At 43.8% G+C, this 22861-nt stretch overlaps 1 protein-coding gene across 2 annotated transcripts in view; it reads left to right on the top strand.

Moving 5' to 3' along the window:
* PGCKA1 (PDCD10 and GCKIII kinases associated 1) overlaps positions 1–21979 on the top strand; it is a 57999-nt gene extending 36020 nt beyond the window's left edge. The window contains exons 2-4 of one of the 2 annotated variants that reach the window (XM_084860329.1): positions 16785–16842; positions 19852–19905; positions 21028–21979. In XM_084860329.1, the coding sequence (XP_084716455.1) occupies positions 19874–19905; positions 21028–21979 (984 nt within the window). In that variant the 5' untranslated portion in view covers positions 16785–16842; positions 19852–19873. Of the gene's footprint in view, positions 1–11483; positions 11551–12168; positions 12543–16784; positions 16843–19851; positions 19906–21027 lie in introns of those variants that run through there. The other variant, XR_014792593.1, reaches the window with a different exon arrangement.
* The last annotated feature ends 882 nt before the right edge of the window (positions 21980–22861 follow it).

The following is a 22861-nucleotide window of genomic DNA, read 5'->3' as shown; positions in this document are numbered from 1 at the left end:
TCTCAAGCCATCCTCTTCCTTTCAACCCACAGAGCTAGAAGCTAGGACAGCCGTAGTCTCTGTGGCCTGCTCCCATCTTCAGCAGCTACCAGGAAGCTCTCTGTCTGTGTCCATAGCTAAAAATAGACAGGTATTCATCCAGTTCTGAATGGGATGGACCTGGGCCAACCAGCAACTCTTGCTGACAGGCCTCTTACAATAGAAGAGAGTGCGGCAAAATGAGCCAAACGGTGAAAGCTGTCTTGGAGCAGTATGACTAGCTTGGTGTGTTTACGTTTTTAGCCGCAGGGGTGAAGTTCCAGCTGAGCCCAAACCTGCCTCCATGTGACTGTCACATGAGGAAACTAGACACTCCAATTCATAAAATAATGCCCAAATGAATCAGGATATACCAGACTGTCTTAGATTAATTGCCCTTGGCTCTAAATTGGTCTGACACCTTCTCAGCACAATCTGTCATTAATCTTCAGGAAATAGCCTGTGGTGTGTGTGTTTTTTAATGACAGGGCTATCTCCTTGTCATGTCCCCACTCCCCCTCCCCATATCCAGTTGTTCCGTTCCAGTTGGTGGGTTTATGAGAGCAACCTGAGAGAGCATTTTAAAGTGGTAACAAACCGTACAGACATCTCAATTTCTCATTTATCTACCTTTAGAGATGTTAATTAAAGTTCCTGATAAAAAATGTGTATGCATCAAGTCAGCACACCTGCAGAAAGCAACAAAAATCAAGAACAAATAGGTACTTGTTAGAAGATGGAGCCACGTTTTGTTGTATTTCTCTTTTGTTACCTCCTGCCTCTCCCTCACCCTGCTGCTTCCCCACCCCCACCACAGCTCTTGTTTTAAATTTAGATTGTAAGCTCCTTGGGGCAGGGCACTGTCTCTTGCTTATGTTTCTGTATAAAGCTCTTGGAACATGTGAGGTGGGAATAATACAGCTTGAGGGCATCCCACGCCATGCTCTATCCCGCTCTTATGCTATTTTTGGAATGTGCCCAGAACCCATTGGAACAAGGTGCAGGGGTATTGCTAGGTTCTTAAAAGATTTGGTGGCCCAGCCCCATGAGACACAGAACTGCATAAAATTTGCATATGCTCATTATATCTATATATGCAAATGTAGGAATAATTACTAGGATTTCTTTAAATTTCACAGAAGGCAAAGCCAGCCAATTAATTTCTCATCCAAATATTCTTAAATATACTCTTCAGTTAATTTGTACCCTTCCCCAGATCAACTCACACCAAAGGAAAAAAAAAGTGTTTTCTATGCTTGACTGACATGCGGGGAGATTTTTTTTGAGGTGGGTATTGCAGCATTCTAGGAAGGGAGAGTTAACCCTTCTCTCTCCAGCTGCAATCCCTCTCCTGAAAATCATCCCTGCATGGCAATTAATCTAAGAAAAAAACTTCCATTGCCATCAGTGGACACTCAGGGCTGTGGGCAATAGATTCGGGGCCAGGGCACCTGTCTGTTTTCTATCCCAACCAAAATGCTCCTATCTGGACCACACCCCTCTCCACCCAAGAAACAGTGTTGCCATTGCGTTGTTCCACACTACATTGCTCTCCTCCACCTAGTGCAAATACATTTGCAGACATAGATACAACTTTAGGCCACGATCCAACATATACAGTGAAGCAGGTTCCACTGCAATCCACATGACTTGCTTCCAAGTAAGCTTGGCTGGGAGTTGAGCCCATATGTTTTCTTGAAGTGCTCAGTAGAGCGTGACAAAGAAGACGACAATATGCACTATTGTATGTAAAATATAAAGAGAAAATAGGGTGTTACTATCACGGGTTTAAGTTCTGCCTCCGTGTATTTTTTATGCTGCCTAGTTTTATTCTATTCTTGGTTTTAATCAAGTATGAAATTGATTTTAGTAACTTGAAGTGGTATTATTGTGTTTTATGTATTTTATTATTAGTATTTTGTAAGCTACTTTACTTTTTTAAAGAAAAGTGGGATATAACATTTTAAATAAAACAAATATAAACATTAGTAATACCTAGGATAAAAAAGGTTAACTTCTTTATTTTTCCTCTTTGATCTTTGCCTCAAAGGAAGAGGGTGTGCTGCTTAATTGTGAAAAGCACAGGCTGGTTTCATGTAACTGTACATAACAAAGGAGCCCCAGTCTGGGGTGTGAATTCCTTAAGGAAGCATTCCTGTACCAAAGCAGAGTAATCTTTCTATAGCCTGCAAGAGAAAAGAGAACAACCTGAGCAAGCCAAAGCCCTGGGTTTGATCTCCAGTGAAAGCTGAACATACAAGCGCACCCCAATTCCCTGCCCCATGGACTGCAAAAGGTCAAACGCCAGAACAACAACTGTTTCCATGACCAGTTTTGTTCATTCTTATGCTGTGGGGGAAACCCACACCATGAACTAGTGTGCAACCAAGGAAAGTGCCAAATCTGGCTTAGCATTTTTCATTGAGATTTTAACCATGTAACATGGAGACTGTACTGGGAACTACCATAGAGTAGATTTTTTTAACTTTTAAAAACAGCCTTGTAGCGAGATTAAAAATTAAATGAAAAACAAACAGTTAACAGTTCCACCTAGGATAGAGTCAGTGCTCATAATAATACATAACCCAGTTGCTGACTACATGCCTCCCCTCCCCTCCCCTCCTTTGCATGCAGGAATTTCCTTCTACCACTTCTGCCTCCCCACTCCTCAGTGGCAAGAAACTGGGCTGGGGACGGGGGTGCACATGTGCCTAACAGCATGCATAACGGACCGGTCTCACTGCTGTTGTGTGTGTGTGTCATTTTCTAAAGTATTTGAAATCAAGTATGAATAAAGACCGAGGGAACTGTAAGCATTTCACAATACAACAATGCATACAAAATATTTAGTATTTATGTCAGGGGTGAGGAACTTGCGGCCCTCCAGAGGGTTGTTTGTTTTGGCCTACTACGTCTCCCATCATCCCTCACCATTGGCTATTCTGGCTAGGGCTGGTGGGAGTTGTAGGCCAGAACATCTGGAGGACCACAAGTTGCCCACCCCTGATTTATGTAGTTCATTCAAAACACTCCAAAATGCTATGTAGTACGTTCAAAATACTGAACATCCAAAATACCTTTCATACATCATCTTGGTAATCCTTTAACAGACTTGCACAACTTGTGACCCATCAATTTAAACATGACTTGCCAAGGACTCAGTTTTGCTGTCCGGAATTTCAAGTACAAAGGACTTGTCGAGCATAGGCCACAGTACATGCCCAGTGGCTATGATCCACTTGACGGATCACATGTTGCGCAGTCCTGCTTTGCAACAATCAGGTAAGGTAGACCTGTATCAACACAGGCTGTGGCTGAGAGAAAAGTGATTTTCCTAAGTCTACCTGGTCAGGTATAGCTGAAGTGAGATTTGAACTTGAAACTTCCCTGTTCACACAGTCTGCTACCATAACTACTCCAGTATGCTTATTGCTAGCACATGCAAGGTGCTTTCAATAGCTTCATGTGGTGGCTGTCTCAAATGCTGGAGATCTTTTTGTCAGTTGCAGTGGTGGTTAGAAAAATCATCCGATTCACTCAGTGAGTGACTGTCGGGAATGGCTTTCCACATGAGGACTGTCAGGGTGGACACTGAGCCCATAGAATCCCAGAGTAGTTCTGATTCTGAGGAAGAGGAGCCGCTCCTGGGAGAGGAGCGCGCTCATCTTTCCCAGGGCCAACAGCTGACAGAGATTCCTCCCACCGGCATTCCTAGCTTAGATAGCAGTCCTGGGAGTGACAGAGTGCGGGAAGCAGACTTGCTGGACGTGCGACGCCGACACAAGGAGCGACGCCAAATGGATGGCGCAGAAAGGAGGCATAGTGCCCGGCTGGCACGCAAACAATGGTTGCGCCCAGAGGATCCAAGGGAAAAGGGGAGGGACTCTCCCTAGCCCATAAGTTCAGGGTCTGCCAGTGATTCCCTTTCAAACGGGGACCAACTGTTCCAACTTAGGGCATAGGTACTCTGCTGCTCATATCTAGTTGCTAACAGTAGAGTTGTTAAGTTGTAAAAGAGGAATAAAGCTGTGAAAAGAATACCTTTGTCTGTGTCTGGACTTGGCTACTGGATTAGACAGAGAGAGGCCTCCAAGGAGCCCTTGACAGGGACAGGTACTGCACAAAGAAATTTAAAATGACTGCTGCGATCTTAACATATGCACTTCAGTATCTTGAAGGGAGAAAAAAGAGCTGAAGAAAGGATTCTACCTAAAGTCCTACCTAAAAGTTGACTCGATGGTCTTATAGGCCCCTTCCAACCCTAATATGCTATGATTCTATGATGCAGGAAAGGCTCTCCTGCATATACTCAGATTGGAAGCATTGTATTGTTGTTATTTTACATATTGCTGGAATGGATCTTGACCAGCCTTCCCCAACCTGGCCCCCTCCAAATGTGGCTGGAGATTATGGAAGTGGCCAGTCAACACATCTGGAGGACACCAGATTGGGCAAGGCTGACCTTGACCTTCACAGTAAATGTTGGGGGCTAAGCCATCATTCAAATCAAGCTGTGGTCAAACCTGTCAACAGGTAGTATTCATGTGCAGTATTAATCAGGGGACAGAAATCGACTAATGTGCACCCCCCTGAAACATGATTTGGAGGCTAATGTGCAAAAAAAGAATGCATAATGTGCTTTTTCATGTATGTATTTCTACTGCTAAGTGCTCTTTTTCCAACTCTGCATTGTTTTCTAGCAGCAGTGCTTTTGGTAGTCACCAAATGGCCTGGCAGATCCGCTGTTTTTCAAACTTGTTACTTCCACATATTGCAATATTTTAAGGACAAGAGATTATGATGCAGCCATTTTCGGTGGCTGGCATGTAGTATTGGCAGTTTGCAGCTTGCCAAAACAAACAAGCAAGACAAATATAAGGTATTCTCTTGTGGGTTTTGTCTTCTGTTTTTCCAAACAATTTTATAAAGCCATGCCTGGAGCCCCTGGAATATTTCAGCCAGTGAAAATGGTTCATTTTAAGGAAAGTCTCTTTTAGGAGACATTCAGACTTAGTAATATTTTTCTCCCATCAACTAGAATTTGGGGTTAGGGTTTATAAAAAAAAACCCTAAAATTTGGGGGTGAGCCGTTACTTTATTAAAAAGTTACAAAAATATTTATCCCATCAGGTCCCCAATGCAGCTCATAAAACAAAAGCTCATCTTAAATATCAATCTCAATAAAATAATAGAGACTGGGGGGGCGCACTGAGAACACAATCCTATGCATATTTAGACAGAATAAAAGTCCTATAAGCCCCAGCATTCCCCACCAGCCATGCTGGCTGGGGAATGCTGGGAGTTGTAGAACTTTTCCTGTCTAAACATGCATAGGAGTACACCCTTCAACAGTACTGCACCAACAGAAGGAATGCAGCGGGGCGGTAGGCAGATAAAGCCAGGCAGCTAAGCATTCTTGGGAACCCCCAATGATACCGTCTTCATTTGGAGCCTTAACAAGCAAGGAGATTAACAGAGTTTTCTAGGGCAGGGAGGGCTGCTGTACAAGTGCCAGCACTGAGAAGGTTATATTCTGCATACCCACCTGCCGTATCTCCAGCTGGAGTGCCATTTCTCTTGGTAGAAAGGTGGGGTACAAGTCAAATAAATAGAATAATACATACATCTCGAATGGCAGTAGTACACAGTGCAATCGAGTGCTCCGTTCCTTAGGTTCTGGGGGAGGAAACGAGGTGGAATTCCCTTAAACAAGGGAACAATAGCTAGCACCCCACAGCAGTAATAGTAATGTTCTTACTGGATGGAGGAGAGGAGTGCCTCTTCCAAGATCCCCTTGAGACTAAGGTCTGGCTGTCCTTCCCCTCACCCCTGCAGCTGTGAGACAGAGTACTCCCCAGGAGTAAAGGAGGGCAAACACTAGCAGCTGTTGTTTTATCAAACCAAAATTATAAAACCCCTTTTTGTTCTTGGGAGGGGGGACTCCAACTTCAGCCTCTCCTGTGCTGCCCCTCTTGTGCCTCGAAGTGCATAGGAGCAGTATGGCTGCCGTGTTCCTCAGATGTTTCTCCATTTTTACCTCAAGCAGCAGCAGCAGCTCCTCTAGACATATCAGCTACCCCTCATACCTAACCTAGTTTAAAGGAATGTTATGTGCCTTTTCCCTGGCTCTCTTGCAAAAAAAGAAGCAAAACCCACCAATTCTGCCTTTTCAAACTTCCCCTAAGGCACTTCCAGAGGAAAAATTTGTGTAGGACAAAGCAAAAGTCTTCTGCTTGGCTCTCAAGTCTCATACATGGATGAGAATTCTTGTATGCCTGGGAATACGTACAAGAATTCTCTGGCTGGTCAGGACCAGGCTGATTTCTTATCCTTTTGTCTGTGGAGTTCTTCCCTGAAAGAAAGGAAAGGGCACTGGGCCTCAGTGAGGCTGGAATAAATGTCTTTCATATTTTATCTTTTATTTTATCAGCAGAGGAAGTATGCACCTATAAATCCTAGGCAGAAATATTTAATGTGTTAGTGCAAAGAACGTGTGTGTGACTAGATAACTCTGAAATTTTGAAAATTGCCCTGAGGTGGTTCTTATCAGTTTCCTGAAGGAACTTTAAGGAATATGATGAGATGAAGGTTTTAGGAAATGCTATAAATAGCCACCTTTTAATCAAAATCTGTTGTACAATTGCATATTTCAGAACTTACCATTACCTTTTTAAAAGCCTCAAACGGGTCAGGACGAGGATATCTAAAAGAGCATCTCTTCTACAATTCACATAGAAATTACTACAGAGACGAGTTGTGCTTCAACTTGGTGCATTACAAAAAACTGAAGGGACCAATACAATAAATAGTTCTCTTCTCCTCCCCCCCCCCGTTTGTTTACATCTTATTTACACATTGTGTCTGATTTGTATATTGGCAAAGATTCCTTATTCATGGTCTACTGTTTTGGGGAAATCAACCTTTTCTCCTTTTTTGTGTTTGGTTTAAAAGCTGTGTAGCAGGCAGAAATATCCCTCTCCTTTTTTTATGACAGAGGTCTTTTGTCTCTCTCTTATTCTAGAGAGGCTATTCTGTATTGTTTTTTAGAGAACACCTCTGGAGAGAAAACCCCCTTTTAGATTCTGGCGTACAGTTATTTAGTAGTGCCAATAGACTGCATTGATTACAGTATTTACAGAACATTGATATATGAAAAATTAAAATCTTGAGGTATCTGAAAGAATACCTTGTCACAGGTAAGTACATATAGTTCTCCTTGTGTAGGACTTGCCAAGATTAGCCTTTCCTTAGACCTGCCATTACATTGTCAGGAGGTGACAAGCATAATAATCACTGGATTATTTGCTTCCTTTCCCCCAACGTATTTTCTAATACAGAGGATATGAAGCCATACATACTGAGGCTGACCCAACAGGTTTGGAACAATGCTTCCTGTGTGTGTATGTGTCTAGCGTGAGTTGATGCATGAAAAGCCCATCAGTGTTCAGTTTGATGTTTGGCGACTTTAACCTCCAGTATAAAGTCATGGTGCTTCCAGATAGCAGCCAACTGGCAAATGGAGCACCAGCACTGGAAGTGTGACAGGAAGTCCATCAGAGAAGAAGATTCCTAGCACAGGATTTTGGTGTTAAGGTGGGTGTTCAGGCTCTGCCATCTGCTAATCTTGCCAATCCGTTTGGCAGTCTAACAGCCATTAAGAATGTGGAGTAGCATTGGGTGCTTCAGACAACACTTATTGTGCCACTGTCCTGCCTCATTCATCGAGTTTTATGGGGGTGAGGGCCCAGGCAATAACGTTTTCCACTCGTAAACGTCCCATGTTTTCCCACTGCTTCTTCTGTCTTCCCTTGTTCCTGGGTTTTATGCGATGTCTGAACCTGGGCCTCTGGGTTGTTTAGGAACAAACAACCCAGAGTTTTAACCCAAGGTTTTTTGTCAGATTGAAACTCTGGGTTGTTTGTCGGGTTGAAACTCTGGGTTGTTTGTCGGGTTGAAACTCTGGGTTGTTTGTCGGGTTGAAACTCTGGGTTGTTTGTCACTCTCTAATGTCAGTCTAATTTAAGTTACATTTATTTCAGTGAGTCTACTTAGAACAGGACTAACATTGGATACAATCCAGAGACTGGTCCTGGGTTAATAGGATAGTTGTGGTTTGTGCTGTCAGGTGCTCCAATTCAGTGTGCCCAGAGCCAGCCTAATGTTTCCAGCAACATCTAGTTAGTGGGGTTTGTGTATAGAATTTTAGAAGGGGTAGAGTAGGTACGAAATTTAGGAACTAGCACTGAATAATAATAGTAACTTATAACTTTTCATGTTTTAAATAAACCTTTGTTCTTAAAAATCTAACTTCCCACGTGTTGATCAAATTGTTACACTACCATTATTTCCTGGTTTCCTGGTTACGTCTCCTGTAGTGGGTTGAGAGATCCAACTGAGCATATTGAGTTTCTCTGGAACCCAGAGAGAGTAAAAGGACTGACGCTTGTGGGACAGTGGGTACAGCTGTCCCAAAGTGAAAGCAGGCATTCCTGAGGGGTTTGGTTCTCAGTTTCTGAGGAGGAGGATGGAGAAAGGTGGAACTTCAGGCAAGAACACCACAGGTGCCAATTAGTCACACTTGATCCTAAGAGCTCCACCACAGGAACCCGTGGTGTTAAGCAGAGGATGCCAAGGTGTCATTCTTGGGATAGCTGCTTGCAGCTGTAAAATGTGTTGCACCAGCCCATTTCCAGTAGCACTATGGCTGCTGGAGGAAGCTGTCTGGAGTACAAGTAGCCAGGAGTACAAAACCCACTCTCTATCCAAGCTCAAAACAGATGGTTGTTGCTATGGTGAGTCCAAGGAATAAAAGATAACAATCAGATAATGTGAAATGTGTTACTGCGAGACTGACCGAAGGGTTATGCAAGCTTTCAGGTCATGATGTCTGCCCAAAAGCCCAACCTTGAGGGGAGATGTGGATTGCGCACAACGTGTTGCACTAAAAACTGATTGTCTGGAAAGGTTCTTGGTGACAACAGTAATGCATGTAGGAGCATCTAAACTGGGTAGAGAAGATTTGGTGGCTTAGCACAAAGTTAGACAGTTTGAGCAGCCTCCATTAAAAAGGCATAACCCTTCTTGTCAGATCTTCCAGTGATTTATATTTCCCACCCATGCTGCCCCACACTTCTTATTTGTTAGAGGTTGGGGGGAGAACAACAGCATCCAATCTGAAGGGTGACTTTCTCCTGATGGTGGAGAAAAATCCATTCATGGTGACCTTGGGCATACACTTCTATGTCCAGACCAACGTTCAAATTGGAAGTCATGTTTACTTACATATTTACCCATCAGCTCTTCAAACTTACCCTAGATGCTGAACATCAAGCTGCATTTGCTTTTGTTCAGTCTCCTCTGGGGCAATATTTCCCCCCCACCCCCCTCTGTTACCTCTTCATGTTGCTCTCCTCTTCAGAGTAGCTTCAAAAATGCAAATAGAGACAGCATTGTATTGATAATGCAAACACCAGAGTCCAAAGAGAATCCCATCTGATTTGCCTGTTTGTTGTTCCAACTGTAATCAGCTAACAGCAACATTAGAAACCTAGGAAGTTCAAGGGTAGCTCAAACCAGAGTCTGCAGCAGAAACTTGCTGTACTGTAGCATAGAGGGTGAAGTCTGAATTCTGAGCAGGGAGACTTGGGTTGAACATCTCTCAGTTCAGGGCTGGTGGAAGGGTAGGCATGGATGGGGGCCTACACCAAGCACGGGCCCACTGACAAGAGCCCCCTGGACTTGCAGCTCCTCTCCATCATTGCAACCCACTTATTCACCGGCTTCTCGCTCTGGCCCAGACAACAGTAGGGGTTAGGACGAGCGGTAGATGCCATGGCATACTTGCTCACTGGCTCTCTAGCAAGCAAATGATAGCAATGATGAGAAAAAGGATGAAGAACAAGAGCAACTAGTGACAGTGTTGGTGAGAAGGGAGACTCACTGAGGGCAGAGGCCCACTGAGGGCGTCTTGCCCAAGGGCCCTCAAAAACCTGGAGCTGTCACTGTCTCAGATTAACAAATCTCACAGGATGGTTGTGGCTTACATTAAGCTTTCATCCCCATTCACGCTGCCCTGGAAACATGGGATCCATAGGTGAGACATAAAATAAGTGCTAGAATTGGAGGGCGAAGCAGCAAGGGACTTTTTGAAATACTCTTTTAAGTCAGTGGAATGGGAAAGGTGACGACAGGCCACACCACCTGTCATTCCTAAATTGAGAGCCATGTCCACTCTAATCATGTCGTCCAGCCCAATCATGAAGCCACCACCATCCCTCCTCTCTAATACTCTAAGACCACAGTAACCTCTGCAGAGCCCACAGTACAAAGACAGCACATGGTGATAGGCCATAAGATATGGGCCTGAGCATATGAGATGTTACATATCTTCTTCTTTTTGTTCATTTTTATCTATGTATTTATTTTAATTGTTTTAATGAATTGTGTGCACCACTCTGTGATTTGATAATGCGGGGCAGTACATAAATATTTTACATAAATAGTCATAGATAATATTTTAGTAGTCCTGATGAAATTTACCAACGCTTTTTAGTATAGCTGTTCTCAGAACTCTTATAGGTAGGTGCCCTGCCTCACAACACCAGAGAGAAACTCCCATCAGGCACCTCGCTTTTCAACTCCTCCAACTGGGGATGGAAGGCAAAAAGCACTATACACAGGTAAGCAAGGGAGGGAAGGCGGGAGGGTACCACATCCCAAAATGTGGCTGCTGTCTCCCATATCTCCCCATGCCACATAGTATTTGACAACTGTGTACTAGTATTTGCCTCTTTCCTCCTTCAACAGTTAACGCCCTGTGTGGAAGACCCTGCTAAGTATGCTCTGTACAGAGCCAGGGATGGGGCACTGTTTGTCCTGAGCCCCAAAGTGTAGGGAAGTTCCCACTGTGCAAGGATGAAAGCAACAGCCCCGTTCCTGGGCGAGCGCCAGTCCCTCAATCCCTTTTGTAACTGCCAGGACTGGCCTAGGTCCCAGGGCCATCAAGTTATACTGGCACTTGAGGGAGTGGGGAGGAGCAGGAATCCCAGAAGCACCTCTCCCCGTGCTTTGCAGTAAAAATAGAATAATAATAAATTAACTCAGAATTAACCCAGAGCCAATGTGGTGTAGTGGTTAGAGTGTTGGACTTGGGAGATCCAGGTTGTAGTCCCCACTCAGCCATGAAGCTCACTAGGTGACTGTGGGCCAGTCACTGAGCCTAACCTACCTCACAGGGTTGTTGTGAGGATAAAATGGAGTCCAGGAGGACCATATAAGCTGCTTTGGGTTCCTTGCAAGAGGAAAAAAGCTGGGATATAAGTGTAATCCATCAGTCAAACAAACAAACAAATTGCTGCCCTTTCGTGACACACCAAATCTGTTGCCTGAGGCAACCACCTCACTCAGTCTAATGGTAGGCCCCTATAACTGCTGACCAAACACTCGGGACTGTTTTTGTCTTGCAGGATCAGCCCCTGGCAACATGCAGTAGCACAAACAGAAATGGCAGTTTTTAACTGCAGAGAAGGATGAGTATGTCTCAGTGACTACCATATTTCCCCTCACAGATGCCCCACCCCACCCCGTGTATCAGAGCAGAACCAATGAGGGGTGCTTGGGTGGGCTGAGGCAAGGGAACTGGCAGAGTGGTTAGTCTTCCTCCCTCTCTCATAACACTGGAACTTAGGGGCCGTCCAACAAAGGTGAAGTATGGGAGATTCAGAACTGACAAAAGGAGCACACTCCTTCACACAGCACATTGTCAAACTAAGGAATTCACCACCACAAGAAAGCCATCTAAGAGAACCGTACAAACTCAGGGAGGATAAGGCTATCAATGGCTACTAGTCATTGGCTAGTAGAGGGGAAGAGAGTGACTCACGCCTCTCAATACCAGTTGCTAGGGAACAACAGTGGGAGAGGGCTTTTGCCCTTGTGTCCTGCTTGTGGGCTTCTCAGAGGGATCCAGTTGGCCACTGTGGGAACGGAATGCTGGACTAGATGGACCCTTGGTCTGATCCAGCAGGGCTCTTCTTATATTCTTAGACAGTGCCATTCTCAATCACTCACTCATTATCACCTCCTGATCACTATGCCCAGAAACTATACATTGCAGTTGCCAGCTCTTATTCATTCCTTGGCTCTCCACAGGTAGTCCACAACAGGGGCAGAAGCAAGGATGTTTCCCACCCCCCACCCCCCAATTCCATACGGACCACAAGCAAGATCTGCAGCAAGACTAGCAGCAGCGTCCAGCATGAATCCAGCTGTCCTCCTGTGTGGTTGTCAACTGTCTTTGTCTAGCTGGGCTCCTGTACCTTTGCAAGCTGTTTGACGTTTATGTGACAGTTGGTAGCATGGGGGTGCAGTGACAGGGAGAGCTGTACCTGTCACTCTGCTTTGTGACAGGAAAGTCAAAGTGACAGGAATCCTGTTCCAACAAAAATGTTGGCAACACTGTTCATCTATCCTGCTTTCAGAACTTGTTCCATCACTGATGCTATTCAATAAAAGCTTGGACTGTTTCAGCGGCTGTTCTGTGTAATAATATGGGATGATCAAATAGGGCTATTTCATTTATTTTTATTTAAGATTATGTCTGTTCTGCTTTTCAGTTAAAAGACATGGTGCAGAAAGTGGCTAATAACAAATAAAAGCGGATTTTAAAAACCTTGATAAAATTTTAAAAGGCGTAGGACGGGGTAGGCTTCAGGGTCACATGTGGCCCTCAGCTGAATTTCCTGTGTCTGTCAGCTTAATTTTAAAAGCTGTCTGCATCTGATCAGTTCAGACATTTGGCATGAGTGATCTGTTCCTTTACTGGCAGCCCACTGGGTAGGAAGGAAAAGAGACAAACAGAGAGAGAGAGAAGGAGGTGGCAGAAAGAGGAAGAGAAAAGGGGTGACCCACCAACTGGGACAAAGGGACTAACTATCTAAGAACTGCTCATGTTTCTAAGCCTCAGGTTGCATTTGCACTGGCCCGTATGAATGCTCTACCATTCTGCCATGCTAGAGAGGAGATTCAATAAGGATTCTTCATTGCAACCTTGTCCCTGCGGTTCAGGGTATTTAGAGGCTGTAATGCATGTTTTATTTTATTGTAAGTTCTATTGGGATATTATGAGAGAACTGATTGTGTCTTTGCCATCTAAGTTTCCTGGCAGAGACAATCTGTTTTATGTATCTTATGTTTGGCTGACACCATTCTGTAGTTACTGGAAAAGTTGCTAAGTTTTTTTACTGTTGCGGTTGAGACCTCAATTAACCTGTTTTTGATTTGCTCAACATAGATGATACAACATAGATATTCTGTATGTCCTTCTATATATATTTTGTTGCTCTACATGTTTTTCTACAGATATTTTATATACCTTGCTTTTTCAGTCTGGTCATGGATGGTAAAAAATTTGGATTTGAGGTGACCTACCCCCTTTTGGCTCTGACCGACACGTGGCTCCTGTGAGGTTACCCATGAGGGAATGCAGCCCTTGACAGAAAAAAGACAGAAAACTTAAAAATGCCTAGCAGGAAAAGGTGTGACAGATAATTACAGCATCAAAGCCAGCATAAAGACCTATAAAGGCTAATGAAAGGTTAACCTAAACAAAACCACCTTAACCAGATGTTGGAAAATAGAAAGTGAAGGGGCCAGATGAATGTCCAATAGAACAGAATTCCAGAGCTGGAGTGCGCTGTGGGAATGAAGGCAACGCAATGCTAGATGGAGCTGTGGTCTGAACCAGCAAAGCAATTTATTAAGCTGTCAAATCCTTTTTTTTTTTTAAGGATATAAATGTATTTAAAAAACAGTGATACAAGAACAACCCTGTTCTCTGTGAAATGGTTTATGGCCTGAGACTGCGCCCAGTTTTTGCAGTTCCTGAGTGTATCAGATAAGACTCCTGATGAGCAAAACAAGAGATAGAAAAACATGCCAATAGAATGAATCAAAGCAATACATGAGTGTATTAGCACTTGCTGTCTACAAATCAAATGATATGGCAACAGCACATTTGTGACATCAGGCACTAGGAAAACTAGTCAAACAGGCTACGTTACTGCACAACGTTGGTTCACCTCCAAACTGGCTCTGTGTTGCAAACTCCGGTCATGTATTTTTGGAGTGCGGCCTCACAGCAATGTTGATGGCCATCGTGGTGTCAACAGACCACATGCCAATGCTTGCAGTAATTATATAACTTAGGCTAGGCTAGGCTAGACTAGACAAAGAGAGTGGCTTGTCAGACTGCGTTTGGGGCAAACCTGGGGTTCTTTGGAAGCTTATTCAGAGTTCCCTGATGAAAAGATTGGCAATGTCAGAGAAGCTTCTCTGAAGACAACTTAGCTGCCATGATCCATAACCAGTACAAAGCTGCAACGGAGTGTTGAGTGAATTCTAGGGTGCACTCGGTTCATGTGAGGTGATAGGCCCAGCACTCCTGGCTAGCAGCCGGCATGAATATTGATCAAGCCCTAGAACACATCCCCAAATGTTCTGCCGTGAGCAGGGATCCCATAGCAGAAGCACAACAGTTCTTCTGCCACAGCCAAATGGATGTGGAAGGGTTTCCTGTGGAAGCTGGAAAAACACCCAGTTAGCATTACAGTATGGCTGGCGCTGCCACAGGAACAACAAATAGAAGGCAATTTCTGAAAATTACAAATAGCTCATGAATGGAGGTCCTTCATGATAGAAGCCACGTATCAACTCTCAAATTGTTCACCCTGAAACCTGTGTTATTTACTGACCTTTCTCACTCAGCCATCAGGTTCCTTACATTGTCCAGCACTCCTTCACAGCTCTTGATTTTCTTACATAGTTCAGCATCTGCTGTTATTAGTAAAGTTCTAATAGTATTAGTAAAATAATATTAGTAAAGTTCTGTAGCAGCCAGGATGGTGAGGTAGATAGCATTGGTTGTGGTACAAACTGGGATCACATCTCTGCTGACCTATAGTTGGACAACTTGCAGCCCTCCAGATGTTTTGGCCTATCATTCCCATCAATCCTAGCCAGCATAGGAAATGGTGAGGGATGATGAGAATTGTAAGCCAAACCACCTGGAGGGCCACAAGTTGTCCAAACCCGCTATAGACTCATTTTATGGCTTTGCAAAAGCCAGTGCAGTGTAGTGGTTTGAGTGTTGGACTGGGAACTGGGAGATCCAGACTCTAGTCCCCACTCAGCCACAGAAGCTCACTGGGTGACTTGGAGCCAGTCATAGACTCTCAGGGTTGTTGTTGCCAACCTACTTCACAGGGTTGTTGTTGTGAGGATAAAATGGAGAGGAGGAGGATTATGTACACTGCCTTGGGTTCCTTGGAGGAAAAAAGGCGGGATATAAATGCAATAAATAAATAAATTATCCCTTCACTCAGGACTGGAGAAGCTGTGGCCCTCCAGATGTTGTTAGACTACAACACCCATCATCCCTGACCATGCTGGCTGGGCCTATTTGGAGTCCAACAACAGCTGCAGCTTCCTCACCCCTGCTTCAGATGAAACCTAAAAGGTGTACAAGAGGGAGAGGATCTCGATTCAGGAGTTTTGCATTAACTGTTAGAAGGCCTAAGACCCACACCATGTTTTCTTCAGTAGGTTGGCTTACAATGTTTAAAGTAAGGAGAATTGAGAAAAACAGTAGAGTCCCTTTGTAGAAGCAGGAGTGGGGTGGATAAGTGACAAAGAAGTTCAAGGCACAGCCTTCAAATGAAATATATTGGTTAAAAGGTAACTTCACCCTGGAGCATTCAAGTTCACTGGTTCTACTATACAAATATGCAGGACAGGAAATAGTAGTGGGTTTCCTAAATTCAGTAACTGGGGCAAAGTGGTGGTGGTTCTAGTAGTTCTTGGCTAAAATTGAAAGGTAAACTTCACTTTTACACTGAAGATCTGACTGCATGTTTTTTTGTTCAGCTCCCAGAATAATGGTCAAGCAACCTCCTTGCAACAGGAAGTTGCCCTCATTATTTCCTCCCAGCATCCCCTCATGCTCTCTGCTTGGTCCAGCAGAGCTCAGGAATTGGGCAGAGTTTTCTAGGCAATGGTGATGCTGCTAGGGTTGCCCTGCACCTGCCATCTGGAATAGAGACGGAGGCAAAATTTGTTTGGTTTGCATTTTAATACGAACAAATTTGCACATCCCAAACTAATTCCCAGACAGAACACAATTATCCTTTGGTTTTTGTACCTCTCCAAATTTTGTGATGTAGTTCTCCAATCAAAAAATGTGTACCAAAATGCATATATTAGGGGAAATTGCATACAAAAAAGACATATATTAGGGGAAAGTGCTTACAAAAAGTGTGCCTATCTGGGAAACTTACGTACAAAATGCACATGAATTTTCATTTGCACACAGATGCATATAAATTTTCATGTGGACTTTTAAAAAGAACATTTGCAACTGATGCAGAAGTGGAACAGAATTGACTTGTGCTTGAAAATATGTGAACGTTATGGATGGTGAAGGAGACAGATTCGTCCATCTGAGAATCTGGAAATCTCAGAATAATCGTGCTGCCTACAAATGGGAAGAGAATCTGATGGGCGTAGAATGCTGAATGCATTAAAATGATGGTGATTTTATCTTTCAAGGCACCCTTCAGCCCCTCTTGCACCATTACTAGTGTGCCTTGGTCCAAAGTTTGGAATTCCTGCATAAGGATGATCATTCACCAACAGCAGATGGATATCTCTTAACAATCAAATCCCATAACTGTATATAATAAATTAATATAATATAATATATGTCATTTCAGATGCCACTGCTCAGCCAGACATTAAAATCATGATCCTCCAACTCCCACTGATTTATTGGTAAGCAGGCTATGAAATTACATTTTTCTGTAGCCATCTGCATGAAAATTATATGTTGTTTACAATTGAGGCTTGCTGAAATCGCTTTGTTTTTCTCCTCTGAGGCAGTGCTTTTCTCTGATTGAGGGAGATCCCTTCTGAGGAAGCAGTATCTGAGCTGTAGCCAGTGGTACTCCTATACTGAGTAGACCCATTGAAGTGAATTGACCTAGTTTACGTAGGATTACCATTGGATAGTGCCCTCAAAAAACCAGTTTCTGGATGCTGAGGGACAGATCCCTAGTCCCCCAGACTGGAAAAAAACATATGAGAACAAACTTGAAAGGTCAAAATGCACTCCTCGACAGCCTGAACTAACAAATGACCCAAGGAAAATGTGTGACAGTTCCCCCAGGATTCTAGCTGTGGGAATCAGCAGCCATTTGCAAACTCTCTCAGTTGCAGAGATAATTAGACCTCAAGTGTAAGATATAGGGTGGCCACTTATGCATCACCAAAAAAGAGGGCACCAGTTTGCATTAAATGTGCATATGCTGATTTTTATATATATAGATGAAAATTTGGAAATAATTACTAGAATTCAAATAGAAATACAATACACCTCACCAAAGCAGGGAAAAGTGTGACCAGATGACCTGTGTGCTTGCTCAGTCAGTTGTCCAGGTGCTACTGAGGGGCAACTTCAAGGCCCCTGCACTCCCTTCTTAGGGGTCTTTAAACCAGACTTGGACTGGACAGCCCATCAGATAGAGGACACCTTCAAAATACAGGATGGTCCTCTGACAGCCCTTGAAATAGAGGTGTTCCTTCAAGTAGAACACATGACCACCAAAATAAGATACTCTCTGCCTGAGCAGAGGGGATCACTATTAAATCAGTTTTAAGTTCGTGGTGTAAATATGTCCATAGTTATTCATGCTCCACGTTAGAAACTTCACTAGCTAAAAATAGTCCACATCTCAGAAAGTACCAATACAGGAAGTACCAATAAAGCAAAAGTGTATTTCTGAATAACCCTGGGCTGAGATTTTGAGAGTCAAAGGATTAAAAGCAATAGGCTAGAGGTGGTTCATGCCACCATCTACCGATAGAATGTTGATACAGCATTTGTTAGCTTTATCATGGGAAGAAAAGAAGGTCAAGCCCAGCAGCTCTGAGAAATTATTAACTTACAAGCAAACATACAGTTACTCAGAAGTCCAGGCATTCAAATTTAGGAAAAGGCTTATGAAAAGTCTGCCCCCCCCCCCCAACACATCTGACTGGATTAAATATTTTAAAAACATTCTCAGGAAGATTTGAAGTGCTTTCCAAGTTTCATTTCTTCCAACTTCATTTCTTTCAAAACCCACTAAGCAGCAAGAAATGGTACACACGCCCTGAAACTTTGGCGACGTTTTTGATCCTCCTCTTTTAGACGAGCCTGTTTTAACAATGGGATGAGTCTCCTCTTCCTTCCACTTTTGCAATGTTCCCTCACATGTATTGCAGATAAACAGACAACACCTTCACCACATGAAGCAGGCAGCAACGATTTAATAGGAGTAGGTGAATGTTTATACTAGATGCTGCAGTAATGCAATTACGATACGTTGCAATTAAGAAAGTCTGAATGCAGTTCTCCCAGCTCCTACCTTACATTTCAGGAAAGGTTTATATTTAATGTCTTCTCTTGCTTGACTGAGGATTGACTGCAAGATGGTGCTGGTTAATATTTAACAAAGGAAACACTCTCCATTTCTACTTTTATCCCATTTGGTGGCAGGGAAATGCCCCTGCTTTTCATCTACTACTACTTTAACCTTGCAATATTTTGCTCCCCAAATGGCCCATGAAGGGCGCAATCCTATGGCTGCTAGTCAGCAGCTAGATGGTCATAGGATAGGTCGGTCACAGGGCTCTTTGGTTGACAGGCTTTCACTGCTGTTCGTATAGTTTTATCCTTCTGGGTTTTGAGACTGTTTCTTCTTTTAAGTAATGATGTTTTAAAGCTGCAATCCTATATTCAGTTACCTAGGAGTAAGCGTCGTTGAAATCATTGGGATTTACTTTTGAGTTGGCATGTATAAGATTGCACTGTTGATGTCTTATTGTATCTTGATTGTATTCTTATTGTATTTTGCCTATCTGTCTATATGTTGCAGTTATTTTTCTTTGTTAGCCACCTTGAACATTTTGGAAAGATGGAATATAAATATTTGAAGTAGTGTAGTGTAGTATAGTATAGTGTAGCAGAGAGTTGGTGTGGTGTAGTGGTTAGAGTGTTGGACTGGACTCGGGAGATCTGGGTTCTACTCCCCACTCAACCGTGAAGCTCACTGGGTGACTTTGGGCCAGTCACTGACTCTCACCCTAACCCACCTCACAGGGCTCTTATGAAAATAAAATGGAGAGGAAGAAGAACATGTAAGCAGCCTTGGGTAAGAGGGGAAAAAAAGGCAGAATATAAATGTAATAAATGCATACATGAATAAAATAGATGTATAACAAAACAAACTTGTCCCATTGATTGCAATGGGACTTCAGCATAACTAATGGATCTTGACAAGTGCAGTGGTTACAATGCAACATGCCAGCATGAAAATAGTTCTAAAACAGGGATAGGCAACTTTGTGTCCCTCCCGCTGTTATTGAACTGCAACATCCATCATCCCTCACCATTGGCTATGCTGGGTAGGGCTGATGGGGAGCTGCAGTCCAACAACATCTGGAGGGCCACATGTTACTTACACCTGTTCTAAAAGCACGGCCAGAAAGGCAAATCTTGTTTTCAAAGAAGGAAGAATCTGGAAATAAAATATGGAATTCGTAAGGAATGGGATGAATGAGTTCTGTAAAAGCAGCAGCATCTTTGGTTTTCTTGTATCTGAGCATAGGAATCAGTTCTCCATTTAATCTAACACAGTCTTACAAAAATAGGCAGAAAACTATTGCCTTTTCATGGCTGCAGTATTTCGTATCTTGCATGAAATACTCATGTGCGCTTTTGCCTGCTTTTTCTCTTTTCAGATATTAACAAAGAAGAATCCAGATGGGGTGCAGATGCTGTAAAATGATACAAAGGTACCGGCAGACTCAGTATCGCTTGAGGCATGGCTAAAATAAAAGATCTATATTTCTAAGCAGCTGGTGCCCTCCAGCTGTTTTGGACTTCAACTCCCATCAGCCCCAGCCACATGGGCAGTCATCAGGAACGCTGGGAGTTGTGGTCCAAAACATCTGGAGGGCATCATGTTGGCGATAGCTACTTCTAAGGATATTTTTGACACTTAACTGCACTATGCTTTTGTTTTATTGGAAGAATGCTCCAGTTTTAGGGTTGGATCCACATTTACTCATAGGAACATAGAAGAGCCATGCTGGATCAGACCGAGGGTCCATCTAGTCCAGTATTCTGTTCACACAGTGGCCAACCAGCTGTCAACCAGGAACCCACAAGCAGGGCATAAGCTCAACAGCACCCTCCCACCCATGTTCCCCAGCAACTGGCTCACTGCCTCTGGTTCTGGAGGTAGCACATAGCCATCAGGACTAGTAGCCATCGATAGCCTTCTCTTCTACTAATTTGTCCAACCCCCTTTTAAAGCCATCCAAATTGGTGGCCATCACCACACCCTGTGGTAGTGAATACCCTAGTTTAACTATGTGCTGTGTGAAGAAGTACTTCCTTTTATCTGTCCTGAATCTCCCACCAATCAGCTTCATGGGATGACTCTGGGCTCTAGTATTTTGAGAGAGGGAGAAAAATCTCCCTATCCACATTCTCCACACCATGCATAATTTTGTACACTTCTATCATGTCACCCCTTACTTTCCTTTTTTCCAAGCTAAACAATCCCAGCTGTTGTAACCATCTCTCATAGGGGAGATGCTCCAGCCCCTTGATCATTTTAGTTGCCCTTTTCTGCACTTTTTCCAGCTCTACAATATTTTTTTTTAGGTGTGGTGACCAGAACTGGACACAGTATTCCAAAGTAGACCCACTGAAATAAATGGAACGTAAATTAGTTTTGCCTGACTTATACCCCATTGATTTCAGTGGATGTACTCTAAGTATGAGTAAAGCTGGCTCCAGCCCTTCAACCGGAACTACCGATAAAGCTGCAGGTTTGAAGAATTAGAGTAGTTGTGTGCTTCTTCAATTTAGAATGGAAATACTAATGGGCTCTCTCAAACTCTCTCCAGCTACATCTTTGATCCCCAAGAAGTTCAGACGTCCGGGTACGTCAATGAAATAAACAACTACAAGTCAGATGAACAAGATGGAGGTAAACTCAAATGCAAGCACAGCAACGACATTCAGGTACATAAAAACGAACTGCAGAATGCGGACTTACAACCAATAGCCAACAGGCACAAATTAAACAACACTAAGGATATGATACAGAACCACAGAGGCACGGCTATTCACGAGGAAGGGCTGGGGAACTTTGTTGAAAAGTGCAACCTCAGTATCAACGGCGTCCATTCCTACTCTGGTGTAAATCTCAGCCCCAATCCCAACACAAACCACAACAAAGAGAACTGCACACACATCTGCTCTGGTCAGGTATTGGATTCTTCAGCCAAAAGGGTCTCCCAGCCAAAAACGTGGGATAACCATGAGATCCAAGCAACAGAAGACCGACCAAAGCTATCTCCAGAGACAACAGGAAGCATCCACAATGAGGAATCTCAGAATACAGGTGAAAACATTTCTCCCACTCAGAGTGACATTGTGGAGGCCCAAGGCAATGGCATACACTTGCCTGGCCCAAACAATCCCCCAAATGCCCATCATGTCGGGAAACAGAGAGCTGCTGGAACCGAGGGTCTGTTAAACAATCACACACACACAGGCCAAAGCACACAGTGCAAGGCCCTGTGCAAACCATTGTGCGAATCTGAAAGCTGCAATTCAGGAGATGAAGCCTATAGGACAGGCCATTTAAATGTGTGTTTCGAGGACAAAACATCCAGGGATACCCCATCTCTGCAGACTGAGACAGATGTAGTGGAAGAAGTGAAGTATGTGTGTCACAAAGGGACTAATGGAGAACTCGAGGAGGAGGAGGAGGATGCAGAGGTAGCAGAAGCTCTTGCGGCCCTTGAGGCTGCTACAGCAGGAGAAGACTCTGAGGAGGAAGAGGACTATTAGATGACCACCATGATACTGGTAGTAAATGTCTCTTCAGATGTGGTGTGGGGGCTTGCCTTTGGGGACAGTGGCAGCAGGCCTTTGCCCAGGACACCCATAACTGGAAGAGGGAATATATTTTTAGGCCGGGTGAGCTAATTAACAAGAGCAGCCACTGCCATGCCCAGCACTGTACATTTTCCAGGACTTTGCTGATGTGCCACCATCCACATCACCCAATCGAATGCTTATGTACCAGCCCCCTACATCAAGGGTGGGCAGAAGGTAGACCAGGTTTTCCCGGCAGACTTCTGGGTGACTGGAAAAGGTTTCTGACTCCCTGCCAGTTGTTTAATAACAGGAACAACAAAATGACTCTTCCCACTTAAACTGGCTGCTGAAATGAAGAAAGCTTGGGGTAAGCAGAAGTGGACTTTTGTGGGAAAGGACTGTGGGCTCAATTCAGTCCCAGTTCTGGTACTGAACACTAATTCCTTGGCCTAGAATGTGCTTAGAGGCACCCCTGTTCTTTCATTCTAAGTGTACGTCTTTTGCACCTGGCTCCAGTTGATGGATCACTGGGTCCTAGTAAAGAACAAAGTAGATCCCACAAGCCTGAAGCCTTCCCAACCCTACTCCACACTATGAGCTACCTGCTCCTCCTACCAGCCAAGCCAATCTCTCCCTTCTGTTTGCCAAGATGGCAGCTGCAGCTGTAATGAATGCATGTGCTGCAAGGAATGGTTCCCGTGTATCATTTACAAAGAGAGAACTCCAGCTTGAACAGTTTCCTCTAGGTCACATTCTCTTGTACTTGGAGAAAAAGGACATCCTGGAAATCACTAAGCCCTCCTTCAGGCCAGTAACTAAGAAATGAAATAACCTCACTTACTTAAAGACACG

This window comes from Heloderma suspectum, chromosome 5, assembly GCF_057233095.1.
Source record: "Heloderma suspectum isolate Gila_16-S chromosome 5, 16-S_ref, whole genome shotgun sequence".
NCBI lineage: Eukaryota > Metazoa > Chordata > Lepidosauria > Squamata > Helodermatidae > Heloderma > Heloderma suspectum.
Note: the sequence above shows the minus strand (reverse complement) of the source record. Positions and strands in the feature narration are given on the sequence as shown.